Here is a 23,871-nt window from a genome sequence, read left to right as displayed (position 1 = left end):
GATGTAAACATCTCAAGCTCCCTGACTAGGATTTGCCAGCAAACCACAGATTTCCTTATAGCTTAGCTTGGCCTAACAGCTAGAGCTGGCAGAAGTCTCACAGACATGGCTTGGCTACAGAAAGGTCTTTATTGCAGGCAAGAATGAAACCACATGGGTGGAGCTTTATAACCCTTATTATATCTTACATTTATCTTTTAGGAAGAAGGAGAAAATGGGCACAGTCTGTAAATGCTGGGGAAAGGTAGCAGGAAAGTATTGGAGTATATGGAAGATCTGGACCTTTTCTCTAGGAACATGAAGTGGTTTGCCATTGGCATCTTTCAGGATGTTTTTCGCCAAAACTACTTTATAGCCATGGGATTTCCAGATGGTCTCCTTCTAAATATTAACCAGATCCAGTCCAGCATAAGGTCAATCCAAGTTTGACGAAATGTGCATATGGGCCTCCCAGTATATGAGGTTGCAGAAAGAAGAATTTTGCAGCTAAGCATAGGATGCCAGTCAGATTGCGAACTCTAGCAGCAGATGTTCTTTTTTTGCAGTTAAAGCGACAGAGATTAGGGAATATTAACAGTTTCCAACGGAATAGTCTTATTAGTCCTTTGCAGTAGAATCCCCAAAGAATCTTGTAATGCCTTGAAATTAACAAGTTTAATTTCGGCTTGAGCACAATCTACTTCATCAGAAACACAATCTGCTTCACTGCCCCTTCAAAGAGTTCCATTGAAGAGTGAAAAGTGCCATTACATCACTCATGTCTGCCATCACTTAAACATGTTAATCAATAATACCTGAGGTGTTTCTTTTGCTGTCTCTGGAACTGTAAGGTAGGATTCCTAGTTTTAAAAAGGCTTAATTCCATTGGTACTGTAGACTTAATCTTTTACCTAGCACAGAATGTCATTAATATTATTCTTGTTTAAAACAAATCTTTTATTTCTTTTATTTACAGGAACGGAAAGCGCATCCCTCACTGCTTGCAATAAGTGCATAAGAATTTTATTAGAGTCAGGAGCTTAGGAAAGAAAATAGGTCCAACAGTTTAAAACTATCTCTGAGAACAAGAATATTGTTAATGATCCCCAGGAAGACTATATATTTTATTCAAAGAGCAGTTAACTCAAAGAATAGTTATTAATTCCATGTTATAGCATTTCTATCTAACCTAAGACTGTAAAGAGAAATACTCTTTGTCAAAGAGTCATTTTGCCCTGAATTTTCTCTAGATAGATTGCAATACCTTATTAGATTGCATTGACCTTTTCTTTTCTTTTTTTGGTATTTGCATGCACAATTTTTTGGAGAAAATGTGCTTTTTCTTAAAAAAAAGGATGTGTATTGTTATCATTTATGAATTGTTAAAAATGCCGCAGAATAAGATATTTCTGTTATCAGTGTTAGTCTTGAAGTGTTCCTAGTAACAGCAGTTCTGCTGTAGGATAACCAGAGTGCTAATTGCTCTGCTACCTAAGGAAACCTGAATTATGTCTGATCTATCTCAATTGCTTTTATCTGAAGGAAAGCAAGGTTGCAGGAAATGTTCTGCAGATGCTCACAGTGTGCCATATTCAGCTTTGAGTTAGCTATCTTGAAGTGGAAGTGAAACCTTTTTCTGTAATGCAGGCAGAACTGGTGCTCATCCTGCTGCTTCATGGATATAGAAGTACATTAGCCTGCTGTTAGGAATGGATGGTCTGTAAAATCTCCACTAGGCTGAAATTCCTCCACATAGCCTTAATTTATATACCTGTTGGCCATGCTGTTTCTCTGAACAGCCATAGAATGAAAATCATCTTTAGAAAACATTTTTTAGAAATTGTTCTTGTAAATATCCTTATTTTTTTCTAACATAGCATGTATTCATTTAAAAGAGTTCCTTGCCAGGTTTTCAGATTTTGGATGGCCATGTCTGATTTTGTTTTCTTCATATTCAGAGACAAGTGTTGTGGCTGTATGAGTTCTCTCAGAGAGGTGGAAATAAATATAATGCTTGATTTTGAGCCATTTAGTACTGAATCCCATCCCCGTCCCCTGCTTTGAAAGTGCTTTGTCCTTGTCCTGCAATCACAAGGACAGTGTTGCTGTGGGCCACATTTTAGGACTCTGCGGGCTATTCTTGCAGTTTGGGCCACATATTGAGCAATCTCGACTTAAACCTACTGGGCAATTACCTGAAATGTGTTCACAGATATGGTTTTCTCTTGTAAGATTATTTTCCATTACAGTTAGTGCTGCTCTTAAAGTAGAATCACAGCAAATACATCTGTTCCCTGGCTTTAGTCTTGATTTGTTATAAATCCTGTTTGCTACTTTGTGTTTGTTTCTATTGAGACTAATTTATTTTGCATATATATGCACAATTGCCCTAAAAAGATATAGGAACAAGATATATCCTGTGTTGTTTAGAATTCTTCTAAACTTCTGGGATTGAGTTTCCTCCTCAGAATGTCCAGTGGATAGACACAAAGTATCCCATTTTTACCATTCCAGCTGAAGTTTGGTACATTTTAGTATCTTTAATGGCACAAGGAGAAATCAAACTAAATCAATTAAAAATTTTACTTAACCAGCTTAAACCAGGAAAGGTGCCAGGTAATGATTACTTAACAGCAGAAATTATCCGTAATAACTTAGAATGGTGGATTCTAGGACTAGCCTCCTTTTTCTTGATTGGACTACAGTGGTTCCAAAAGATTGGGGGCACAGCTACAATAATCCCTATTTATAAAAAGGGGAAAAGAGACCTATCACCTAATTATTGGCCAATCAGTTTATTAAGTATCATCAGGAAACTGCAGCAAACATGTAAACACAGAATTGTTGGTTTGGTTGGAAACAGAGTAAATCCTCAACACAGACTGGCTTTAGAGCTGATCACTTCCCCCTATATCATGCTTTCATCCCACAACATCTGGCAGAGAAGTGTACAGCTCAAGCAGGATCTGCTTATATGCTGCTTTTATTGACTTTAGGTCCACCTTTGATTGATTATCGAGAGTCAGGCTGTGGGACAAACTGGCTAACTGTAGGATAGATAGGCACCTATTATTCCTGATATACTGAAAATTCTATGTTAAAAATTAATTTTACTCCACAAGGGCATTTAACTAAAACAATTACTTCAATAAGGGGAGTGAGACAGGAATACATACTGGCACCATTATTATTCAACTTTTATATAAATTATCTGGTTGACCATCAGAACAGCCCTGACTTTTCCCTCCAAAGCTAGCTTACAAGCATATACCCATGCTTTTGTACGCTGATGATGCCATTCTTTTGTCCCAGACCTCAACTGGACTAAAATGCACTTTGAGATCCCGTTTATTGCAAGGATGGAGAATTAGTAATAAATTATGAAAAAACAAAAATCAGTATTGGCTAAATGTTCCAGAATTCACAGGTGGCTGTTAAATGGACACACAAACCAAGACTTTCAAATATCTTGGAATCGTTTTTCCGTCCTTTGGTGAGAGAAGTGCTCACTCAGACTACGTAGTCCAGAATGCCCCCAAATCATAACTTTCTATTGATCAAGGGGTTTCTTATTCATTCCTGCTGCTTTAAAGTTATTCTGTGCCAAAGCGTGCTCTCAGCTCCTGTGGCTCAGCTAGGGCCCCATGGTAACTACTCAGGAACTACCATCTAAATTTCTACAAAGCATCTTTCAAGTTCCACCCTGTGTCTCAAACATAGTCCTCTGTTGTCAGGCCAGAGTAATTAAGATTAAAACAAAGATTTGGTTAATTTTCTTTATCCACTGGTTAAAGTTAAAATTTCTGCCTATTAGCTTGACATCTCTGACAGTAGCAGATAATTTCAGTACTAGATGGAAGAAATACCTACTTGAGAAGTTACACTTCTGTGGATTCTCCAAAGCAGCTCTCCTATTCCTAGGGCCTGAACAGGTCAAAAAGGTACTTATACAGTGTGTGCTTGACATAGAAAAACAACTAGATCAATCTCAACTACTCAAAAATGTTTTCTTAAGTAGTTGATCTTCCTCACTCAGACCTGCAGTTATTAAATTCTGTCACAGTTTCCAAGCTAAGAAAAGCTTTAATATTAGCTCAGTTTAATGCTCTGCCATCCATTATTCTAGAAAGCACATACTGTATAAAAAAATACCCCATACTAACCAGTTGTGTCCTTGTGGCACAGGTGCTGTGGAATCTACTGCTCATGTTTTATTGCGCTGCAGCTACTACTAGGAATTCAGAGCTCATTTCATTTACCTCATGTAGCAAAATACCCCAGGCATATGGATTCTTTTTACATGCAGGCCCTCCTCTCAGACCAGTCAGACTGTACTTCCTTGGATGTTGCTCAGCTGTGCCATACAGCTATTAAAATTAGGCGAGAGCTGATGAGTATAATCCTTTCCAGACTTTTGCCATTTACTTTGCCTTGGTTACAGGCAAAGTTTTAGTTTTAAACAACACCACAATTTTACTTTCAGCTTTTAGGTTAATCTTAGCTGAGTTTCTAGGTCCCCTTTGTTTCACAATAGTATGTAATATCCATATAATATATATATTTGTGCCTGCAAGTCAGTGTTGACTCCTGGTGGCTGTCTGGACAAGTCCCTGCAAATTTCTTAGTGAGGTTTTTCAGAAATGGTTTGCCATTGCCTGCTTCCTAGGGCTGAGAAAGAGTGGCTGGCCCAAAGTCACCCAGTTGGCTTTGTGCCTCAGGCAGGAGTAGAACTCACAGTCTCCCGGTTTCTAGCCTGGTGCCTTAATCACTACACCAAATTGGCTCTATGTTATACCCATACATAGAAAGTAATCAAAATTGATGCTTTCTGTATGGTGCCATTGTTAGATTGTTTCTGTCTCTGTTTTGCTTTGTTTCTGTTCTTGTTTTTATGCTGAACTAAAGAATTGATTGATTGACCTAATAGCCTGAGCTCTAACTTGACATTTCATATTTAACTGCTTAATCAGAAGATTCTGAGGAAGCAGCTAAAAATCTCAAGAGCGCATAACAAAATCCTAGAGATGGAGACCCTATTTTCCACAGAACCTATCTTTCAAAATTTAATTCCATCACTTCTTTTTGCAATATCAGTGTAATTCTACTAAGATTCTGACAGAGGAATGAATGCCAGCTGAGGAATAATATTATTTCTATTAACCTTTCTTCCAGAATGCTTAAGGCAACACACATAGGCATTGCTGCACAATTGATTTGATTTGATTCTCATGGCAACATGTTCCAGATACATCCAATGAACTACACTACGCTCATTCTCCATAAGTTCAAAGTTAGAATAAAAGGGGCTAGAATCTTATGAGAAAGAGGGGTATGATAAAGTAGGAGGAAATTTTCAGCAAGATGAGTTAAACTGTTCTGCCTTTGTATTAGGTTCTGATAGTAATTCAGATTTGCCATCTGGATTCATTGTTATTTCAAGAACATTAAAGAGACCAGAGAACTGTTCATATATCTCCATTTGAATAACCAGGAGCTGAACTTGGGGCACCTGGTAATCCTAAATGCTTACTTACATAGAGGAAATGCCCTGATGTTTATTATTATGTCATGCCTTTTATTATGTGTAGATTTTATTCTGAATCCCAGCAAGTAACATGAATTTCTTACGTTTGTTATAACATTATTTTACATGTTGGTCAAAGACCATCATAAAGATTTATCTCCCTACATGTAACATTATTTGTATACAGAAGAATACTTGATTTCGTTTAAGAATCAAGGTTAGAAAGTTGAAATGGCTTATTTTTCTTCTATGTACCTGCATAAATGCCAGTGCTATTTTCTCTCTCTCTCTCTCTCTCTCTCTCTCTCTTTTTAAATTTTGAAGGAACTTTCCACAGAAATGTGCATACCTAAAATATATTTTATTAGTGCTGACACAGAGGAGGCATTCTGGTTCTTACTCTTTCTCACTCTCTTTAGAGCTACTGTCTTATTTTCATTTGCCTCTTGAATTCACATCAAAATGTAGCACTAGAAAGATTAAATGTGTGGGACTGTCAAGCATTATTGGCAGTTTTTACCACTAGGGACCTTCCTCTGCTACAGCAGAAGCTAACCAAACATATGTTTAAAGACTCTATTGTGGCACATTTGAATTACTGTTTGCTCTGGATAATTTAAGTAGTCAAAAGTAGAGAAAAGTGTCTTAGTGGGGGATGTGTAACTAATGTTATTAGGGCGAGGAGAACTTAAATCAGTAGCTTAGATTAATGCTTTTCTTGAGAGTTGTGAAGATGTAAAGTAAGAGCTATATGCTGTAATGCCTTTCATCAGCTGAAATTGAACTCATTGACTGAAATCTTTTAGAAATCTGAATCCTTCTCTGAAATTCCCCAGGAGTTGAATTCTTTTAAAACTTTTTTTTTTTTAAAAGAATAACAGAGTTAAGGGGAGCCCACTGAAGTTCTGTCTTGTATTTCTAATGACTTACTAATAAAGACAAAACCTGTATAATTTTTTGAGCATTACCTGGGAATCTAAGGTTACATTGAACAAGTTGGCATTCATTTTTAATCTAAGAGTGCAATGTTTATAGTGCAGTGTTTAAAGTTTATTACACTTTTTTAAAAAGTGCTGAATATCTAAATATGTGGTAGCTTTAAAGCTCTAGATTTTCGGTGCAGTTTTGAATTTCTTTCCTCTACAGTTGTCTTATTCAACGATAAGAGAGGGAACATTTTGATGTCCTTCATCTATTTTCATTTGCAGTAGCAGAGATTGGAAGCAAATGAGGTGCAGACACACAACAGACTTCTTGTGGCTTTGATCTTATTACAAAACAAAAGTTGCTGGATTGATTATGGAGTGGTCCCTCCTTTCTGATCCTTCCATACCACCTGAGCAAACAGCTGTTGTACACACTGTTGTACCAGTGCTTGCAAAGCATTTTGGATTGATGCATCTATGGCTCATACGGAATCCAGTCTGAATCAACTCTCTGGGAATATTCTTGCAAAACATAAACAGACACTTTCATCTACACAAATGTACACACTACTCCAGTACAGTTGAAAGATGGCACCTTTATTTTTTCTATTAAAGTCTGCTTCACTTTGCCATTTTTCCTAAACAGTAGGATTATGATGAATAAAACAAAAGAAATAGGGAGAAAGAAATTAATTTGCAAATAATCAGAAGCAACAGCAAAATCCAGAAAAAAGTGCTAGTTATTGCCCTATATGAGTTGAAAATGTACTCTCTGAATTTGCTTAAAAATGATACAAATGGCTCTTTTCTCTAAGATGTGTACAAATGTTTTCATAAGACACTTGATAAATAACTTGGTTTAACATGCCAAAAGCTAAATAATAATGTGTTCCTTACACATGTGCCAAAATAAAAGTGGGCAGTGTTTTTTTGTTAGACTTAGGCGCTAACAGGTTCTGATAAGAGAGTTAAGAGTTGTTAACTAAATGAAAGCTTCTATTGTTGTACCTTTACAGAAACTACACAGATAGAAGATCCAAGAAAGCAATGGCGGCAAGAGCAAGAAAAAATGTTAAAAGATTATCTTACTGTAGCTCAAGATGCACTTAGCACTAAGAAAGAACTGTTCCATGTGAAAGAGCAAAGGCTGGCCCTTGCCCTGGGTGAATATGTACGGCTGAATGACGTTTACAAAGAAAAATCAAGCTCTTATACAAGTTGTACGTATCTGAGACATATGTATAATAATGTAATATAATAGCCCTGTCTTTTCATGTTTCTTACTCACATTTCTCAATTCAAAAGATCTGGATGATCTGCAAGAGAGAGTTGTGGCCAACCCTAATTAAATTAAGATCTATCCCAGTCCTGGGAGCTGCAGCAACTGATTCTGGAAGGGTAAATCAGAAACTTCTCATTTACTAGCCAGATTTAATGTTCAGTTTTACAGAGAATATGAACATTTCTCTGTCTCTATTAAACACATAGAAACATATATTTCATCATATAGGTTAGGATGGAAGCATCTTATATCGGAGATCAGATAGTGGGGCAGAAGTAATGCTGGTAGAAAATAGTTGGTCTTGACCAGCTGTCAGTCTGGAACAGGAAAACAGATCTCCAAGAATCAGTCCTGAGATTTCAAACTATCTTAATGGCAAAGTTTACAATTTTATTAACTTTTGACTGGAGAAGCAGACATCCAGTGTAGGCCAGATCAGGGTAATGGTGAATTAAGGGGAGACATTATATACAAAGGTTTGCTAAGGAAGTCTCCTTGAAGTCTTATGCCATAATCACTATCACTGGACTCTGCTGGTTTTGTATATTGAATTAGTGGACATTGCAGGGCATGGATAGAGTGCCTCCCTCCTACAGGCCAAATCTGATTCTCAGGTATACTGCGCTGGCTGTGGGGGTTAAATGAGGCTTTTCTCTCTCCCAATTCCTATCAGTGAGAATCCATGTTTAAAGTGCCCCATCTTTAAGGGCAAATATGTCTTAGCTACCCTGGGTCTTCTTAGAAGGAGAAAAGTGCCATGCAATCAAATTTGCTATAGCCATTAATTCAGATACCTCAGCTGGAACACTTGTAAGCATGGTGGGAAGATGCCAGGTGGCAGAGACTGGCAGAGTTGTAGATGTAGGCATTTCATCTGGTTTACCCAGAAGATCTTCAGCTGTTTTGCACATTTCCCCAGGACAAATACCAGCTCCGCACAGACAAAGTGGGAACCCAGCACTTCCAACTTTACCTTGCATGTTATCCCACTTCATTTGACAAGGAGCACTACTACAGAGGGAGATTATAACATGTCTTCATCTCCTCCTCCTTGGAAAAATGAATGGGATCAGGAGGATGGATTTTGGCTCTTTGTGTCTAAGTTCAGTCAAGTTCATGAATATAGTAAAAGTTTAGAATTACATGTAAATTAGTCCTGATTTTTAGGAATAGCATAATTCTAAAAAAATGTCCATTCCTATCCTGTACCTTGTAGAAGTAATTATTTGTTCTGATATGCTGAATTATTCTGTGAATATTTTCCCATGAACAAGCAGGATTTTATGGGATGAGAACATATTTCTACAGACAGAAAATGAAGTTGGATGAATTGGCAGCAATAATCTAGAAGAAAAGCGATTTGTAAGGAAGTGGTGGTAGGGTAAACAACGAACAATATATGAGTGGGTCTTAAAGCAGCGTTACTAGCTACATTTCCATTTTATGCAGCTTCTGTTTAAGTTTCTCCAGCACAGTGAGAGTGTATTGTTCTTGCCAGTGTTAAATTTGGACAGAAACACCCAAGTCCAAGGCTACCTTCAATAGTAGAACTCACTGAATTATTCTGAGCCTATCAGTTTCTCTCAGCTCATCCTACTTCACAGGGTTGCTTTATGCAGATGAAATTAGGTGGAAATTTTCACATACACCACTTACAGCTCTTAGAGAAAAGGAGTATATAAATGCAGCAAATAAATAATGCTATCCAAATGATAAAAGTGAAAATATTTTGAATAATTGCTCTTTACATTCTGTAGTTTTCACTGTAATACAGTAACCAATGTTTTATTTTGTCTTTTACAATTGTGTTGAACTGGCTGCTTTGAATAGATCATATTTTAGGGAACTGAAACATAAAATGATCTCCCAACTGGTTAAATGTCTTTTTTCCCTTATTCTTCTGATAAGTATTCTCAAGCTCCTCTTCCAGCACAAAGTATGATCCTGATATTCTGAAAGCAGAAATCTCCACTACAAGATTAAGGGTAAGGCTGCTTTGAAATCTCCCAATAGCTAAACTAAATTGTTTCCTAACAGTATACATATACAAGCCTATTTTTTGGTGGTAGCATTTGTAGTGCTAATAATTTTAAAAGTAATATTTGGTTTAGGGCTTGTTCATTATCAACGTATGGAGGTAAGTATTATACAAAAGATTTTGATATCTGCAAAATGCTTTGAAATGCACATTGTTGCATGTGCACTTTGGATCCCCAGGTGGAAATTTTTGGTTTCTAAGTATAGCATAGATTCTGTTATCCTGCAACCTCCCTTCCTCTCGGCACACATTGATGCCCTTCGAGAGTCCTCCCCTGCTTTCATTTGTGCTGTTTCCTTTTCTCTTAAGCTCTGTCAGTAAGTCCTTGTTGGAATAAGTACAGCTTGCATAGAGACACAGACATCGACAAGTTAACTTAGCAAGTGAATATGAATTTCATGTTAAATGATGTTATCCAAACAAAGATATGTCTTTTAATCTGGCATCTCTCTCAAATCAGATGCTTCTCATGAACATTAGAAGGACAGTAGAATTTCTTTGTGTTCAGCAAATGCTAACAATGGCTTATTTACATAAGATAGTGATGCTGACTTTATTGAAACACAGGTTCTGCTAGCGCACATAGCCGAACAGTGGCACACATATTTGAGGTATTGTTTTCAGACTAATTAATTATTTATGAATAGTTACTTTTCACAATATTAGTAAGCATTAGCATATCCACAAGTGGCAGTAGTTAATTTCTTCTGTAGAAACGAATTGTGAACACTAATAGGGTGAATCTAGAGACAGAGTTCATGCCCAGTCTGTATATGTCTCTTGGAGAAAGCACTGACCGGCAAAAGCATTCCTTTTGATCTGCCCCTCATGTTTATTAGAACTTAATTTGAACACTAGTTGTTATACTGTATATAGAGCTGTCTGATTTGGAACTTCTGATTATTAGAACCTTTGGTAAATGAATTTGAATGTGATTGGAAATAGAAGGAAAGTGTACCCAGTTTTGTTATATGTAATTGGGTTTTAAAAATGGGAACATTACCACTAAGAAATGCATGTTATGACTTTAACCCTCCTTAACAACAAAAAAGTGTTGGACTAGTGGTTGACTGAATATTTAAATCTTTGAGATACCTAGTGTTTTAAGATACAATATGTTTGGTAGAATGACTAAACCATAAATATGCATATATATGAGGCAGGATACAAAATGGTTCCCGCACAATCCTAGTACATACATCCAATCACCTGATATGGCTAGATGTGTTGCTGTTCTGCTTAGACCTCTTATCTATCTAAGTAATTTATGAGGCCTCCCTCTTTCTCAGAGACAGAGGGGGAGAAAGAGAGAGAGAGAGACATGGACATATATATTAAGCCCTATTAACCCTTTCCCATTAATGAAGACCTATTTATACATTCACAACAGAGTGTGTAGGTTCAAAGTAGGTAGCAGGATGAAGCCACTCATGATGACCTTAACTCTTATTTCCCCTCATGCATCTTCCCTGCCCCTTTCCTAAATTTGCTATATTGGATGACAAGTTCAGAATGGGAGTTGTGTATTCACTTGGAACTGAAAATAACTCTTCTTGTAGTCATGCCCCATTCTCAAGATTGTCTTTCTCCATGAGGAAACACAAAGTAATTGCTTTTTTCTATGTAAAGGGATTTCCTCCTTTTTCCATGTAGAGAGAAGGCAGGATTGCTCTCAGTCTTCTCCTATACAAGAAAAATACTACAGAGAGAAGAACAGTCTTGAAGGCTTGGCTAACGAGCAGGGTCTGTCTGTCTGTCTGTCTGTCTGTCTGTCTGTCTGCCTGCCTGCCTGCCTGCCTGCCTGCCTGCCTGCCTGCCTGCCTGCCTATCTATCTATCTATCTATCTATCTATCTATCTATCTATCTATCTATCTATCTATCTATCTATCTATTTGATTTATAGAGCCACCCATCTCACAGCAGTCACCCTGGGCAGCATATAAAGATTAAAACCACCATTACAGAATATAACTCATGATGCCCTGGTTAAAACAACCACCTCAAAACAAAAAGCCACATCACCAGGAGAGCTCGTCTAACCTCTTGGCCCAAATGCCTGGGGGAACAGCTAGGTCTTCAGAGCATTACAAAAGGCTAACAAGGTTGGGGCCACCCATATGTTGGGGGGGGGAGATCAGGTACAGCCACAGAGAAGGGGTTAAAGGGAAGACTTTCCTGCCCTCCGATACTATCTAGGGCTGTGGGCAGTTTGACCCTAGTTTTAGCATTATGGTTGAATCAGATCACTAGGAACCTGGAAAAAAAAACTTTTCTCCCACAAAATATCGTGATAAAGGCAATTTCCTGTGGTATTACATTTATGGTGATAGTGTCTAAAAAGCAGCAACAAGGACAATTTGAGATAACAGGTATTTTTGTTGTTGTTGTTGTTGTTAATGTGTAAAGGTGCTAATTATTCCAAACTATTTTTCCACTATCTTAAAAGCAGTCTCTTAAATTTTTATTTTTGCACCTAAGGTTAAAAAACTGAAGAGGGAACTCTTGCAGATGAAGCAAGAATTATTATATAAGGAGCAAGGCTATGAAACATTACAACAGTGAGTATAAGAAAATAATTGAAATTAACTTAAATAATTCACCCCATTGGTTGGAACTAAATCAAATAGAATAATTATTTCTCTTGAAATAGGTGAGAAAAATCTACAGCCTACTGCCTGTGGGAAAATCTAACTGGTCTTTTAAACTGACCTGTTATTAAGGGAGAAAAGCAGAAAGCTATTTTAAAGGTGTAAAAAGAGAGAATTGAATAGGTCTCGATTTGCCACTTCTACGATGGAGAAGAGCAAAAAAGTAGCCCAAAAAGACAAGAGAAGCACCATTACATTTTTTTGCACCATGCGCCCTTTAAGTATAATTAGACCTTTACTGAATATTTAACTGTCATGGAAAAGGACAAGCTTCAGTGAGAAGGTTGAAACAGAGGAAAGATGGGGTTGAAATAAATCAGAAATTGGAGAAATCCCATGTTCTTTTTGCTCCACTGATCTTTGCATTCCCTGCTTGCTGAGCTTGTATTCAGTAATGTTTATATAAGCACAGTATGAATACCTGTTTGAAGACTGTCCCTGCCCAGAAAGAAAAGGCAGTCATCTAAATTGGTTGGGTGGCAAATAAATGGCAGCATCAAAACACCTGTGCTATATTACAGATTTAGAATGCCCAAAGCTAAATAAACTTACTTAAAAGATAGTTGAACAGATTCCTTGCAACTGTTCATTATTTTTTTTTTTTGTAAGTGGCTAAGAATTTAAGTCTTCCTGCAATCCCCCAGTATTATTCCATATAATCTTAAAATACGAAATTGAATAGAATTAAAGTTTAAGCAATTCACAACTGCAGACTCTTTAAATTTAAACGTATATCAAATAATGTATATTTTTCTCTTAAAGCATAAGTATACCTAAGCTTAAAAAATTCTGCTTCTATCAAGATTAAAGTTAGTCCAACATACTGATTGCTTTACATTCATGTAAAATGAAGTATTGTTTGAAAAGCAACTTTCTTGCAAGTAATTTCATTAGGAATCCAAAGCATGTTTGGGAAACTTTAAGCAGCATACCACACATAAACAATGAACATTTGTTATGAAAATTGCGGCTGTCAGCTTATGACTAGCACTAATTCTATTTACTGAAAGCAGGGAATCAGAATATCTTTCATACTGGAGAGCTGTTTTATTCATTTCTACCATATCTGTTATAAAAAATAGTTGCAACTTAAAATGTAAGGCATCATACTTTGAAGCAATAGGACTGCAGCATGCTGGAAAACTCTCATTCAATCACTTGTTTTTATGTGCAGTTAATCTAGGCTGGATGATAATGCAGCAAAAATAAAACATAAATAGGGAGTAAATATTCTGCTGTCAATAGCATGTTTAAATAGAATCCTGGTCTGGATCATGCTTAACATAATGTTAAACTCTGGTTTAGTGTTACAAGCATTGGACTAGTGTGTTTTCCTTTCTTTTCTTTGGTTTAGGACAGATAAACTAATCTTCATCATGTATGTCCTTTAACTGATAACATTTTAATCTTTTGCATACTGTATACATCAAGTAGCCATCTCTGTTCCCTGCATTACAAGTGGAGAGGCTCTTTTCTTTAATATACTTTAACACAAGTCAAAATAAGTGGATAATGTTGGGCCAAGCTAATTCTTGAGTAGTTTTTTTTAATTGGAAGCCAGTGATAAAGTCAAGAAAAGATTTCATTTTCATGCAGAAATCCTCTGTAAGATGATATGTAAGCACTTAGTATGGAAGGTTGCTTTTGGGTTTTGAAGTGTTTGTGCATCTTTTCCTTGGAAGATATAACTTGGTAACTAAAGATGAAAAATGATGTTGGACAAAAGAAAACCATGGCATTTCTCCTTTGGTGATGCCATTTTCTTTTTATTATTTATTTTGTGGAAGCACCACATTTTAATTGTTTCTATTTGACTGTTGGGGTTTTTCTTTTTTTTTTTGCTTTCATTGCTAGCTTGTAAATAGTTCTTTTTATTCTACTTTTTAGGTATAGTGATTGAGATTAGTTTTTTTTTTTTATCAGATCTGTTTGTTATGAATGTGATACTTATTGTAAATTTTAAAAATCTACCTTTTAAAATTCCTTTGATTTTCTTAAATTGTAATTCCTCTGGGAAGTAAATATTATAGGTGAAGATGAATACTTTAAAATAATTCATCAGGAATATGCAAATTGCTTTGTAATCCTTTCTGCATTCATCCTTAGAAGAAGTTACATTACAGTTGAGACGCTAAAGTCTAATCTACCCATAACTTGGACTAATACTAGCATTTGCTTTTGGGAGGAGATCTTAGTTCAAGTTACAATTCACCCACTATAATTTAGTATTTTGTGTGAACCAGGCAAGCAAATGATAGTTTAAAAAATCGTAGATTCGGGTATGTATTATGAACCAGACCTAACTGTATAGATGCATTTTCTTGGACATATCAATATTTTTACATTCATAAATAGTAGTTTCTCAGGGGAATGGGTCCCAGGTCTATATGATTAAGAACAGATCAAGAAGTCACATTACTCAGGTTCAGGTTGTGCATTACAATCATTTCTAATTTCAGTAACATCCATTTACATATCTTACAATGTAGAGTACATTTTAGGAAGCGTTTGTTTTATATATATATATATGCTTCCTGATATCCTATGATACTTGGAAGAAAGTGGAATTTGATTAAGATTACAATGAGAAAGCTGTTACGTCTACAGAAAGGTAGAAATAGAAAAAGGAGATTGAATATGTACATTTATTTATTTATTTATTTATTTATTAAATTTATATGCCACCCATCTCTCCCAGAGGGGAGATGTTGTTCATACTTTCTTGATAAATTTTGACTTCACAATATTTTGTTAATTTATAAAATATCGTTAATTTAATACAAATGAACCCAGTGAAGACAAATCTGTGAATAATGACAGATCTTTTCTTCCTTTAGATAAGATGAAATCTATATTGCAGCCTGGGCATTTGAGCAACTTAAGTAGATACGCATATCCCTTTATGAATTGATGCTGCTAAACCTGTGCAGTACTATATTTACTTCCCCAGAAGCAAAATTCACTATGATTAAAAAGGCTTTTTCCGAGAGAAGTGCACATAAGAATGTAGCCTTAATTTCCAGGTGATTTGAGGTTTTGCTGCCATCAATTTGGCAAAGATCTCTATTCCCTCCTTTCTTTTGGTGGGGATAGAATTTGGGAATACAGTATTGCTAAGATTAAAGTATTCTGTTCTGATGTTCTTATATTTTGATTGTAGGTAGCAGCTATTTTGTTATGGAAGATAATATTATTAGAATTGCCCATTTCTCTTTCCCTCAATAGGATGTCTTTCTAAATGCCAGGAACATTTTTTCTTACAGTTACTATCAGTGTACCTGTTTTACAGAATTGACCAAAAAATGTCTGGAGGCCAGAATGGATATGAGTTAAGTGAAGCCAAAGCCATTGTGAATGAATTGAAGTCTATCCAAAAAGCTATAAGCTCTGGTGAAAAAGAGAAGCAAGATTTAATGAAGGTATTTTGGTATCATTTTCATTCTACATTTGTGGTGGAATTTTGGGATGAGGGTATGTGAAGCTCCTAACAGCCATTCACAATCAAGTAGGCTAAATTCTAAGGACTTATTAAATTTGTTGAAAAGAAAAAAAGGGATTAAGTTACAGAACTGGATCTTGGTAACTGAATGTGTGTAGTTTAGCACCCCATTTAACTGTAAGTTTGGTAGGGCAGGGATACTTTAACTATGTTGCTGACTTCCTTGGCAAGCAATAGGGATGTTGCTTCACTGATACAGAGGAATGCACAGATGTTTTGGCCCTGTAATATTTTTGCAGATTGCTATTCTCTTTTCCAGGCTCTCGGAAGTCCATTGCAGGGTGATATTAACATAGCTAACTGAAGTTTCTCACCTTGCCTTTTTGAAATATCTTGTTTTAGGGAAAGTGTGTGTGGGAGAGAGAGATAGAGAGAGAATGCAAGCACGCATGCATGCACTGAGTTGTCTTTTAAAATAGATAATGGTAAATGTTGATGAACAACTCTAGGGTATTCCTTTCTATAGTATTCTGTCTCCTTCTTGGCTATGTATTTCTTGCTGTGTGTGTTTTTTTTTATAACAAAATCTGTAGTGATTTACTGTTGTTGTTCCCCAGAGCCTCGCAAAGTTGAGAGAAAGATTCCTCCTTGGTCAAACTGTTGCTCAATCAGAATCAGACTTGAAATGCAGCCTGGCACATTCCCAGTTGTCTCTCTCCAAGCAAACTTTGGATGCAGGGTCTCAGACAGACATTTCTGGTGATGTATGTTTTTCATATCATTTAAAGGTGGGGATGAAGAAAATAGCTGTGGAACGTTCTTGAAGGGATTTGAGTCAAATGGCTACCTCAGACTCTTGTTAGTCAATATAGCCAGAACATTCTAGACATAAATATTTTCTGCAACTCTTGTGTTGCAGTTGGAATTTTACAAGGTGAATTTCACAATTTTAAATAGTTTTTTAAATGATAGAAATAAGACCCCCTCCTACAATTCCATATAGATTGTTGCCAAGAAACTTGTGGGAATGGAGGGGAGGCATTGAGGAGCTAAACATCTGATCATGTATGCTCGGTAATTCCTTTGTTAACCTACTGATGTATTTCTGTATGAGGTTTTTTTTCTTTTTCTTTTCTCCTTTTGCTTGCTTGTTCGCTATTTTTCCTTTCCCTCACTTCTTTTACAAAGATTTATAAATAATTTTAAAAATCTGATCTTCAAAATTACTTAATCCAGTGGCCTGTAGAAGTTAGATCATAACTACTTTCATCATTCCTGAGTGATGCAAGTTAATATTGTCAGGCTCAGCCCAAGAACAACGATGAAACAGTTCAGTCCAGTACGGTTCCTTTATTTGCTTACATCGTCTAGACAGAATCTTGCCAGACTAACTCTACACTACAGCAACTAGTGAATATACCCCATGATACTCTAGGGAGGGGCTAGTCTAAACCTCTTCTTCTCACGGTGTTGCTGTGAACTGAGAAAGCGCTTGCCTTGTCCCCCTTTCTGGAATGCACTCCCTCCCTCCTGACAGCCTTGATCTCCCATACCAGTCTCCTCCTCGCAGATACCTTCCATTACAAATATAAACACATATGGAGGATGGAAACAAGTTTTCGAAGTGATATGGATGGTGCCAGATTTTCTAGATGAGATATTTGGAATATGGTTTATTTACAAAATAGCATCCATTTGACAATTATTGTTTTTCTTAATTTTTATAAATGTAAAATTGTCTCTAAAACTAAAAACATTTTCTCAGGTAGGCATGCTGTTTTAAAAACATTCCAATAAGCAAATTCTTTCATAATTGTAAACTAGTGACTAGAAGATTAATTTAGAATAAAATAGTTAATCCTTCCTTAGCCAGTGGGTTTGCTGTGCACCAGCACCTCTTTGAATATTTTAAAACTTACTTTAGAAATTCTATATTCCATGTACTCTATAGATATGGGGTTAGTGGTAGGTGGTGCTTGATTTTCCTCCGCTTACAATAAATGTCTATTTATATGTGCTGTGCTATGCTTTCATTTAACTATAATTAAATAAGTGAAAATGCAACTACTAACTTCCTATGTTAGTTTGAGTCCATGCTGGTCTCAATAATGTCTTCAAAATATTAAGCAGAACGTTTGTCATTATCATTAATAAGGAGAACTAGAATAGATTTTTCTATTTGCAATTTTTTTCCTTGTGTTTTCTGATATAAATTTTGTCCTAGAACATTAATTGTGATCCAAGTTGGCTTTAATTTGACAAAGTAGCTATAATAGTCATATTGAAAACTTGCATTTTTTTTGAAAAAAATAATTAAAACTTTTATTGTACTATGGAATACCCTCAACATCTTCTGTTATTTATTTTAGGTCAAGAATTCCATTAGGTACTTTTCAAATTCCTTCCTTCCTTCCTTCCTTCCTTCCTTCCTTCCTTCCTTCCTTCCTTCCTTCCTTCCTGTTTTTTACTCCAGGGTTTCCTGATATCCTAAATTTAGATTAACCACGTGGGATTCAGTGTAATCACATCTTCCCCGCCCCCCCCCCCGCAAGTTTATGTTAGATCTTACTGGTATCATATTCCAAAAACATTTTAATTTAACCTGAAGTCATTTTTGAAGTCATTTAGCACATTATGTCAGATAGGTCCTATCAAAAATGACATGTATTTATTGAGTAGTGATCCATTTCTTAAATGTAAGTGAACCTTATTTGGTTTTTTTCTCCCAAAAATAAATAATCAAACCAAGGTCATAAAAAGTCTGATTTAAAAACCGGTGAGCAGAAAACTTGTCCAGATTTTGTTGCAGTTCATCAAGCTGTCCAATGAAATCAACATTTTAGTAACTTAAAAATATTTCTCACTGACTGGTATGATTGCCATAGATTTATATTCACAAATGTTTCCCAAATGCTGGTCTATTTCTTAAGGTGGAATGATAAAAGGCTCTGGGAGTGATTGTACTAGGATTTTCTTAGAAGCAGACTGTACTTAAATGTGGTTTTTTAACAATTTCAATCTCACTGAAGTCCTTCTTTGAGCTTCATCGATCTCTACCAAAGTTCTGAGTTCAAAGTACTAAGCAACAACTTGGGATTAAATGGTGGTTCAAAGTTGGCCTTAATAGAATTGTACCTGCTTCTATTAAAATCTATCCTAAGGTTATTTAGCAGTAATAAAGATACATTCCATTAGAAAATATTTGAACTAGCTTTTGAGCTGACAAAACAGAAATTAGTGTTTTGAAATGTGTTTCTATTTATTTAGCTTATTTAGGAAATTAAATTTCTTCATGTATTCTTATTGATATATGCATTAAGATGCTGGCTCTTTCAACAGGTTAGTGTCAAGAACATGGCCAATTTAGCTGAAAAGGTCAGATTGAGCCTTCAATATGAAGAAGCCAAAAGAAGGTAAAGAGAGAGTTTATTTTTTTGTTAAAATACGAATTTTGTATCCAAGTTTATAAAGCAGTGTAACCAATATAATGCTTGCAGTGACATCTACTGGATTCATCTTTTGAAAACATAGTTTAATATTCTTATCAGGATCATTTATTTGTGAATATTGAACTATTAGTGAATACTGCAAGCTATTTTGTTTCCACTAACAAAAGAATTGTAAGCAGAAGAATGTGAACTAAATTAAACAGCAAATTCAGGGAAACAGGTTATTATAGCAGCTTCCTCACTTGCAAAACAAACACTACATTTCAGAAATGTCTGTGTGTTTAGGTGATAATAGGAAAATTAGGATGTATAAACTAGTGGCTTTAAGAACATAATCTTAATTGTAATTACATAAATGACATAAAATGTAATACAGCAATCTCAGATTCAGAACTAAAGAGCCAAGGTAGAAGATAAATTCCACTGCCTCTTCAAAGGCAATGTCAGATCTGAATAAAGTAAGCCTTTCAACCTAAAAAGAATATCAGCTGTTTATCACATGGCATGGGAAATGTCTGTTGATACCTACAGAAATTTCAGAAACAGTTTTTATTATAGGCTGCAGATGATGAAGAAACCAGTACTTTAAATGTTAAAAAGTAGCAAAAGGTGTTACTGGAACTCATAATCTGTACAGGTAGTCCTTGACCTACATCCATTCATTCAGCAACCATTCAAAGTTATGACGGCGCTGAACAAATGGGGTTACAACCAGTGTACGGAGTTCTGGCCATCCCAGCACCCCTGCAGTCACATGATCATGATCTAGGCACTTGGTAACTGGTTTGCACTTACAAGCGGTTGCAGCGCCTCACAATCATGTGATTGCCATTTCCAACCTTCCCTGCCAGTTTCCCCAGAAAGTCAGTGGAGAAGCTGGCAGGGAAGATCACAAGTCACAGGGGTAAGTTTCCCCTGCCTGCACATCCTTCCCCAGCCCCTCTGCACTTGTACTGCACTGGCCATTCGCGCACCTCCGTGCACTCTCCACGACCCTTGCTGTGCCTCCCTCACACCCTTGCACACCCCTGCGGACCCTCCCCGACCTGTGCTGTGCCCCTCATTCACCCCCCCAACTTGCTTAGTGACTACAATTGGGACTGCAACTCTGTCACTAAGTGCCACAGTTGCTAAATGAAACATCATGTGACTGCAATGGACTTACAACATCACTTCCACTGTGGTCCTTAAGTGAATCACTGCAGTCATTAAGCAAGACATCACATGACTGTGACTTCCAATTTTACTTTCACCTTCTCCATTGACTCTGTCACATTTGTGTTGTGAAGCACACAAATGGTGATCACGTGACTGCAGGACGCTGCAACTGTCATAAATGTCCGCCAGGTCCGAAGTGCCTGAATGTCAATCACGTGATCATGGGGATGCTGTGCAGGTCGTAAATGTGAAGACTGGTCATAAAATTACTTTTTCAGTGCCATCATAACTTTGAACGGTCACTGAACAAGGTGGTTGGTAAGCGAGGTCTACCTGTACAACATTATAGAAGATAAAGCATAGATGATACAATTTCAGTCAACCATATTTTTTTCTCATCATGTTAATAAATTGAGAATATTGTTTCTAAAAGGCTTCAGGAAGCCTTCAATACCCTTTTCAATACATATAAATGGTTTCAAACTTACATGGAAACCTGCCATTAAAATGAAAGTTGGAATTGACAAGCAATGTCAGTGAAGAGGACTTGAAACTTTAATTCACTGATCAAGTACAGTATTAAAGGAAAATAATCCAATATAAAGAGAGGTTGCCTCAAAAGCTAAGAGGCATGCTCTTGTTAGCTGGAAAGATGGCTGATGTCAGTCAATAACAATAACTGATAATTAAGCATTTCAAAGAAGAAAAAACCCTGCAAGTCATTGAATAGTTGTCAGAGTTGTTTTCTAGCCAAGCTTGGCTAGATATGAACCATTGATAAAATAAACCTGATGCATTCCATTATCAATATGGGGCCTTCATTTAGTAGGCCAGAATGGTTTTATTTCTTTCTATGTTAGTTGTACATAGCTTTTAGAGCTGCTGCTTAGCTAGTTAAGAAATCAAAAGAAGCAGAAGGCTAAGCAAAGCTCTTAGATATCACTACCACAAAGTGGACACCAACTTAAATAGCTTTAAAAGTGATTAGATAATCAATGGATTATAACCGTCTTAATGGTTACATTAGGGCTTCATATATTTCTTGTAATATGGAAAGCAGTATAATTCATAATCCATATATAAGGATACGTGCACTCATGACCCTTTTGTTGAATTTCACCGTTTTGGGGGGCACAATGTAAATGGAATAGTGGATCAGATTTTGGTTTAGCTATGCCGACATCGTACTTTCTGTATTTTTATGCTGAAAAGAATTTGAAACATGATCCTTTTAAGAGAACATTCCATAAAATGAATGTCAGAGAAGGCTGACGGCTGTTACTTTCATGTGGTAGTAATTATAAAATAGAACCCTTTGTTCATTAAAAGTTTTCATTGTCTTGCAATTAAAAACCTTATCAGTTGGTAAATCACTTTGTAATGAATCGAACCTTCATGTGAATAATGCCATTTACTCAACTCTCAGGAACCTGTAATGTTCTTATTTTTCTTGCCCCTAATCATTATCTGAGATAGCCCCGGGCCATATCAAATTATATGAATTTGATTGATCCCCTCCATGTGAGGAAGCTGCACACTACCTCCTTAATGCCCCCCTAGTCTTTAACTCCGCCAACTATTTGTACTACAGTGCAGAACTTGATCAGAATCAAGAAGCATAGGCCAGTGCTGCATGATTTATTTATTTATTTAAAACATTTATATAGATTGACTTACCAGAAAAATAATTAGAAATACACGGCATGATTTAGGCCTGCACTTGTTGGGCTTTACACATATAGGTCCTACTGTATTATTGACCTCTGAAAGTGGAGTAGGCAAGTTGAATGGTCAAGGAGATAAGATATCCTCTTGCTTTTCCTTTTGTTTTTGTTCTACTGGAAATTACTCAGGTACCTATTGCTTATCTGTTCTTTGTGTGTGTCTGTCTCTTTTAGAATGGCAAACTTAAAAATTGAACTTTCTAAGTTAAAAAGTGAAGCTTGGCCTGGGGCACTGGATATTGAAAAGGAAAAGTTAATGCTGATAAATGAAAAGGAAGAGCTTCTGAAAGAGCTTCAATTTGTCACCTCATGTAAACGCACGCAAGATGAATTAAAGCATCTAGAAATAGAAAGGAAGAGACTGGAAGAGGAGCTATCTATGAAAAGCACACCTAGTGATGAACTTACAGAGAGGTAAAAAAAAATGCCTTCCCTCTATCATTTATTCCTTCATCTTAACCTTTATACTTACTGGAGAGCTTGAGTTGTGCCCTAATGGGCCATTTTCCTTCAGTAGCTGTTCTATGTACATTTTAATTAAATTTAAAATTAGTCTAGTGGGCAGTAACACAGAAAGACCTTCACACTGTGACAGAATTCACAGACTTCATATTATTTCAAGCTCTCTGTTGCTCTTCATTTGTGACCAGCATGAAAATAGCAAGTCCTGATGTTTAAATAGCTGAAGGAAGTCAGCAGAGTGCAATATATCATTGGCAGGTTTTGGGATAATAGCTGAGACCTTATGAACTTCTCACTGCAAATGTTATCCTCATTGCTTCTGTACTGGAGCCACTTATAGTTGATAGAGATGTTATTTTGTACATGTGCAAAGGAGTTGCTGAGTTCAGAAGGGGAATCCTATGGCAGCCGGACTCTATTCTTTTACATCAAGGGCCATGCAGTGATGCCTCAGCCTTCCAGAATTAACATACAGTATATTTTTAAAAAAGGGAATGAATTGGAAAACAATAGAATGTTAAGAACTGCATATTGAATTTATGATCATTAAGAATATGCTTATAAAAGCTTAAGTACTGTATATAAATGTTTAACTTTGATAAATGGAGAGTAATGACTGCAGCAGTGGCTCCTTTTACCTGCTGTGCCCTCCTCACACACTGATTATGTTGATACAGGACAGGCCACGAGTTTTTGGCATTCTGTCTATAAATGCAGCCTATTTCCTGCTTCTCTGTGTGAGGGAAGAATAGGCAAGGGGAGGTTAACGTGAAGTTTGAATAGTTGCTGCGCACAAACAAGATAGGTAAAGTAAGCAATAACAGGTCTTGATTTAAACACATTTCTGGCTTGTTTTGATACAATAAATATAATTGTGGGCTTGGATGTTACACCAAGCTGCCTAGTTTGTTTACCCCCTTATGTGAAGAGAAGGGTGAACGCAACTTGAACTCATCTCATTCATTTCTTGGTATATAAAGACATGATTCTTGGCTTATTGCTATGAGTGAAAGCCAACAGTGGTAATTATATGATAGAATCTTTATATTGCCATGCAAATTTTAAAAAGTGTGGTAAAATATACTGGTGTAGGCTTTCATGGCTGGTATCTGTTAGGCAGTGTTGAGCTTCAGGGTTTTAGTGACCATGATCTAGACAGCAGATTTCCTGATATTTTGCCAGCAACTGTGTGTGGTATCTTCAGAGGCAAGGTATTCTGCTAGCAAGTCAGGAAATTCTGC

General features: G+C 36.4%; 1 protein-coding gene across 3 annotated transcripts in view; it reads left to right on the top strand.

Moving 5' to 3' along the window:
- Positions 1-23,871, top strand: part of WWC2 (WW and C2 domain containing 2) — a 183,977-nt gene that overhangs the window by 100,257 nt on the left and 59,849 nt on the right. For all 3 annotated transcript variants that reach the window (XM_088131912.1, XM_007435035.3, XM_088131915.1), the window contains 7 exons: positions 7,446-7,649; positions 9,620-9,696; positions 12,229-12,308; positions 15,688-15,817; positions 16,455-16,601; positions 19,177-19,250; positions 22,343-22,582. In XM_088131912.1, coding sequence (XP_087988038.1) covers positions 7,446-7,649; positions 9,620-9,696; positions 12,229-12,308; positions 15,688-15,817; positions 16,455-16,601; positions 19,177-19,250; positions 22,343-22,582 — 952 coding nt within the window. The remainder of the gene's footprint in view (positions 1-7,445; positions 7,650-9,619; positions 9,697-12,228; positions 12,309-15,687; positions 15,818-16,454; positions 16,602-19,176; positions 19,251-22,342; positions 22,583-23,871) is intronic.

This window comes from Python bivittatus, unplaced genomic scaffold (assembly GCF_059951505.1).
Source record: "Python bivittatus isolate LINGU-HERP-01145 unplaced genomic scaffold, Pbiv_v1 ctg000070_np1212, whole genome shotgun sequence".
Taxonomy (NCBI): domain Eukaryota; kingdom Metazoa; phylum Chordata; class Lepidosauria; order Squamata; family Pythonidae; genus Python; species Python bivittatus.
Note: the sequence above shows the minus strand (reverse complement) of the source record. Positions and strands in the feature narration are given on the sequence as shown.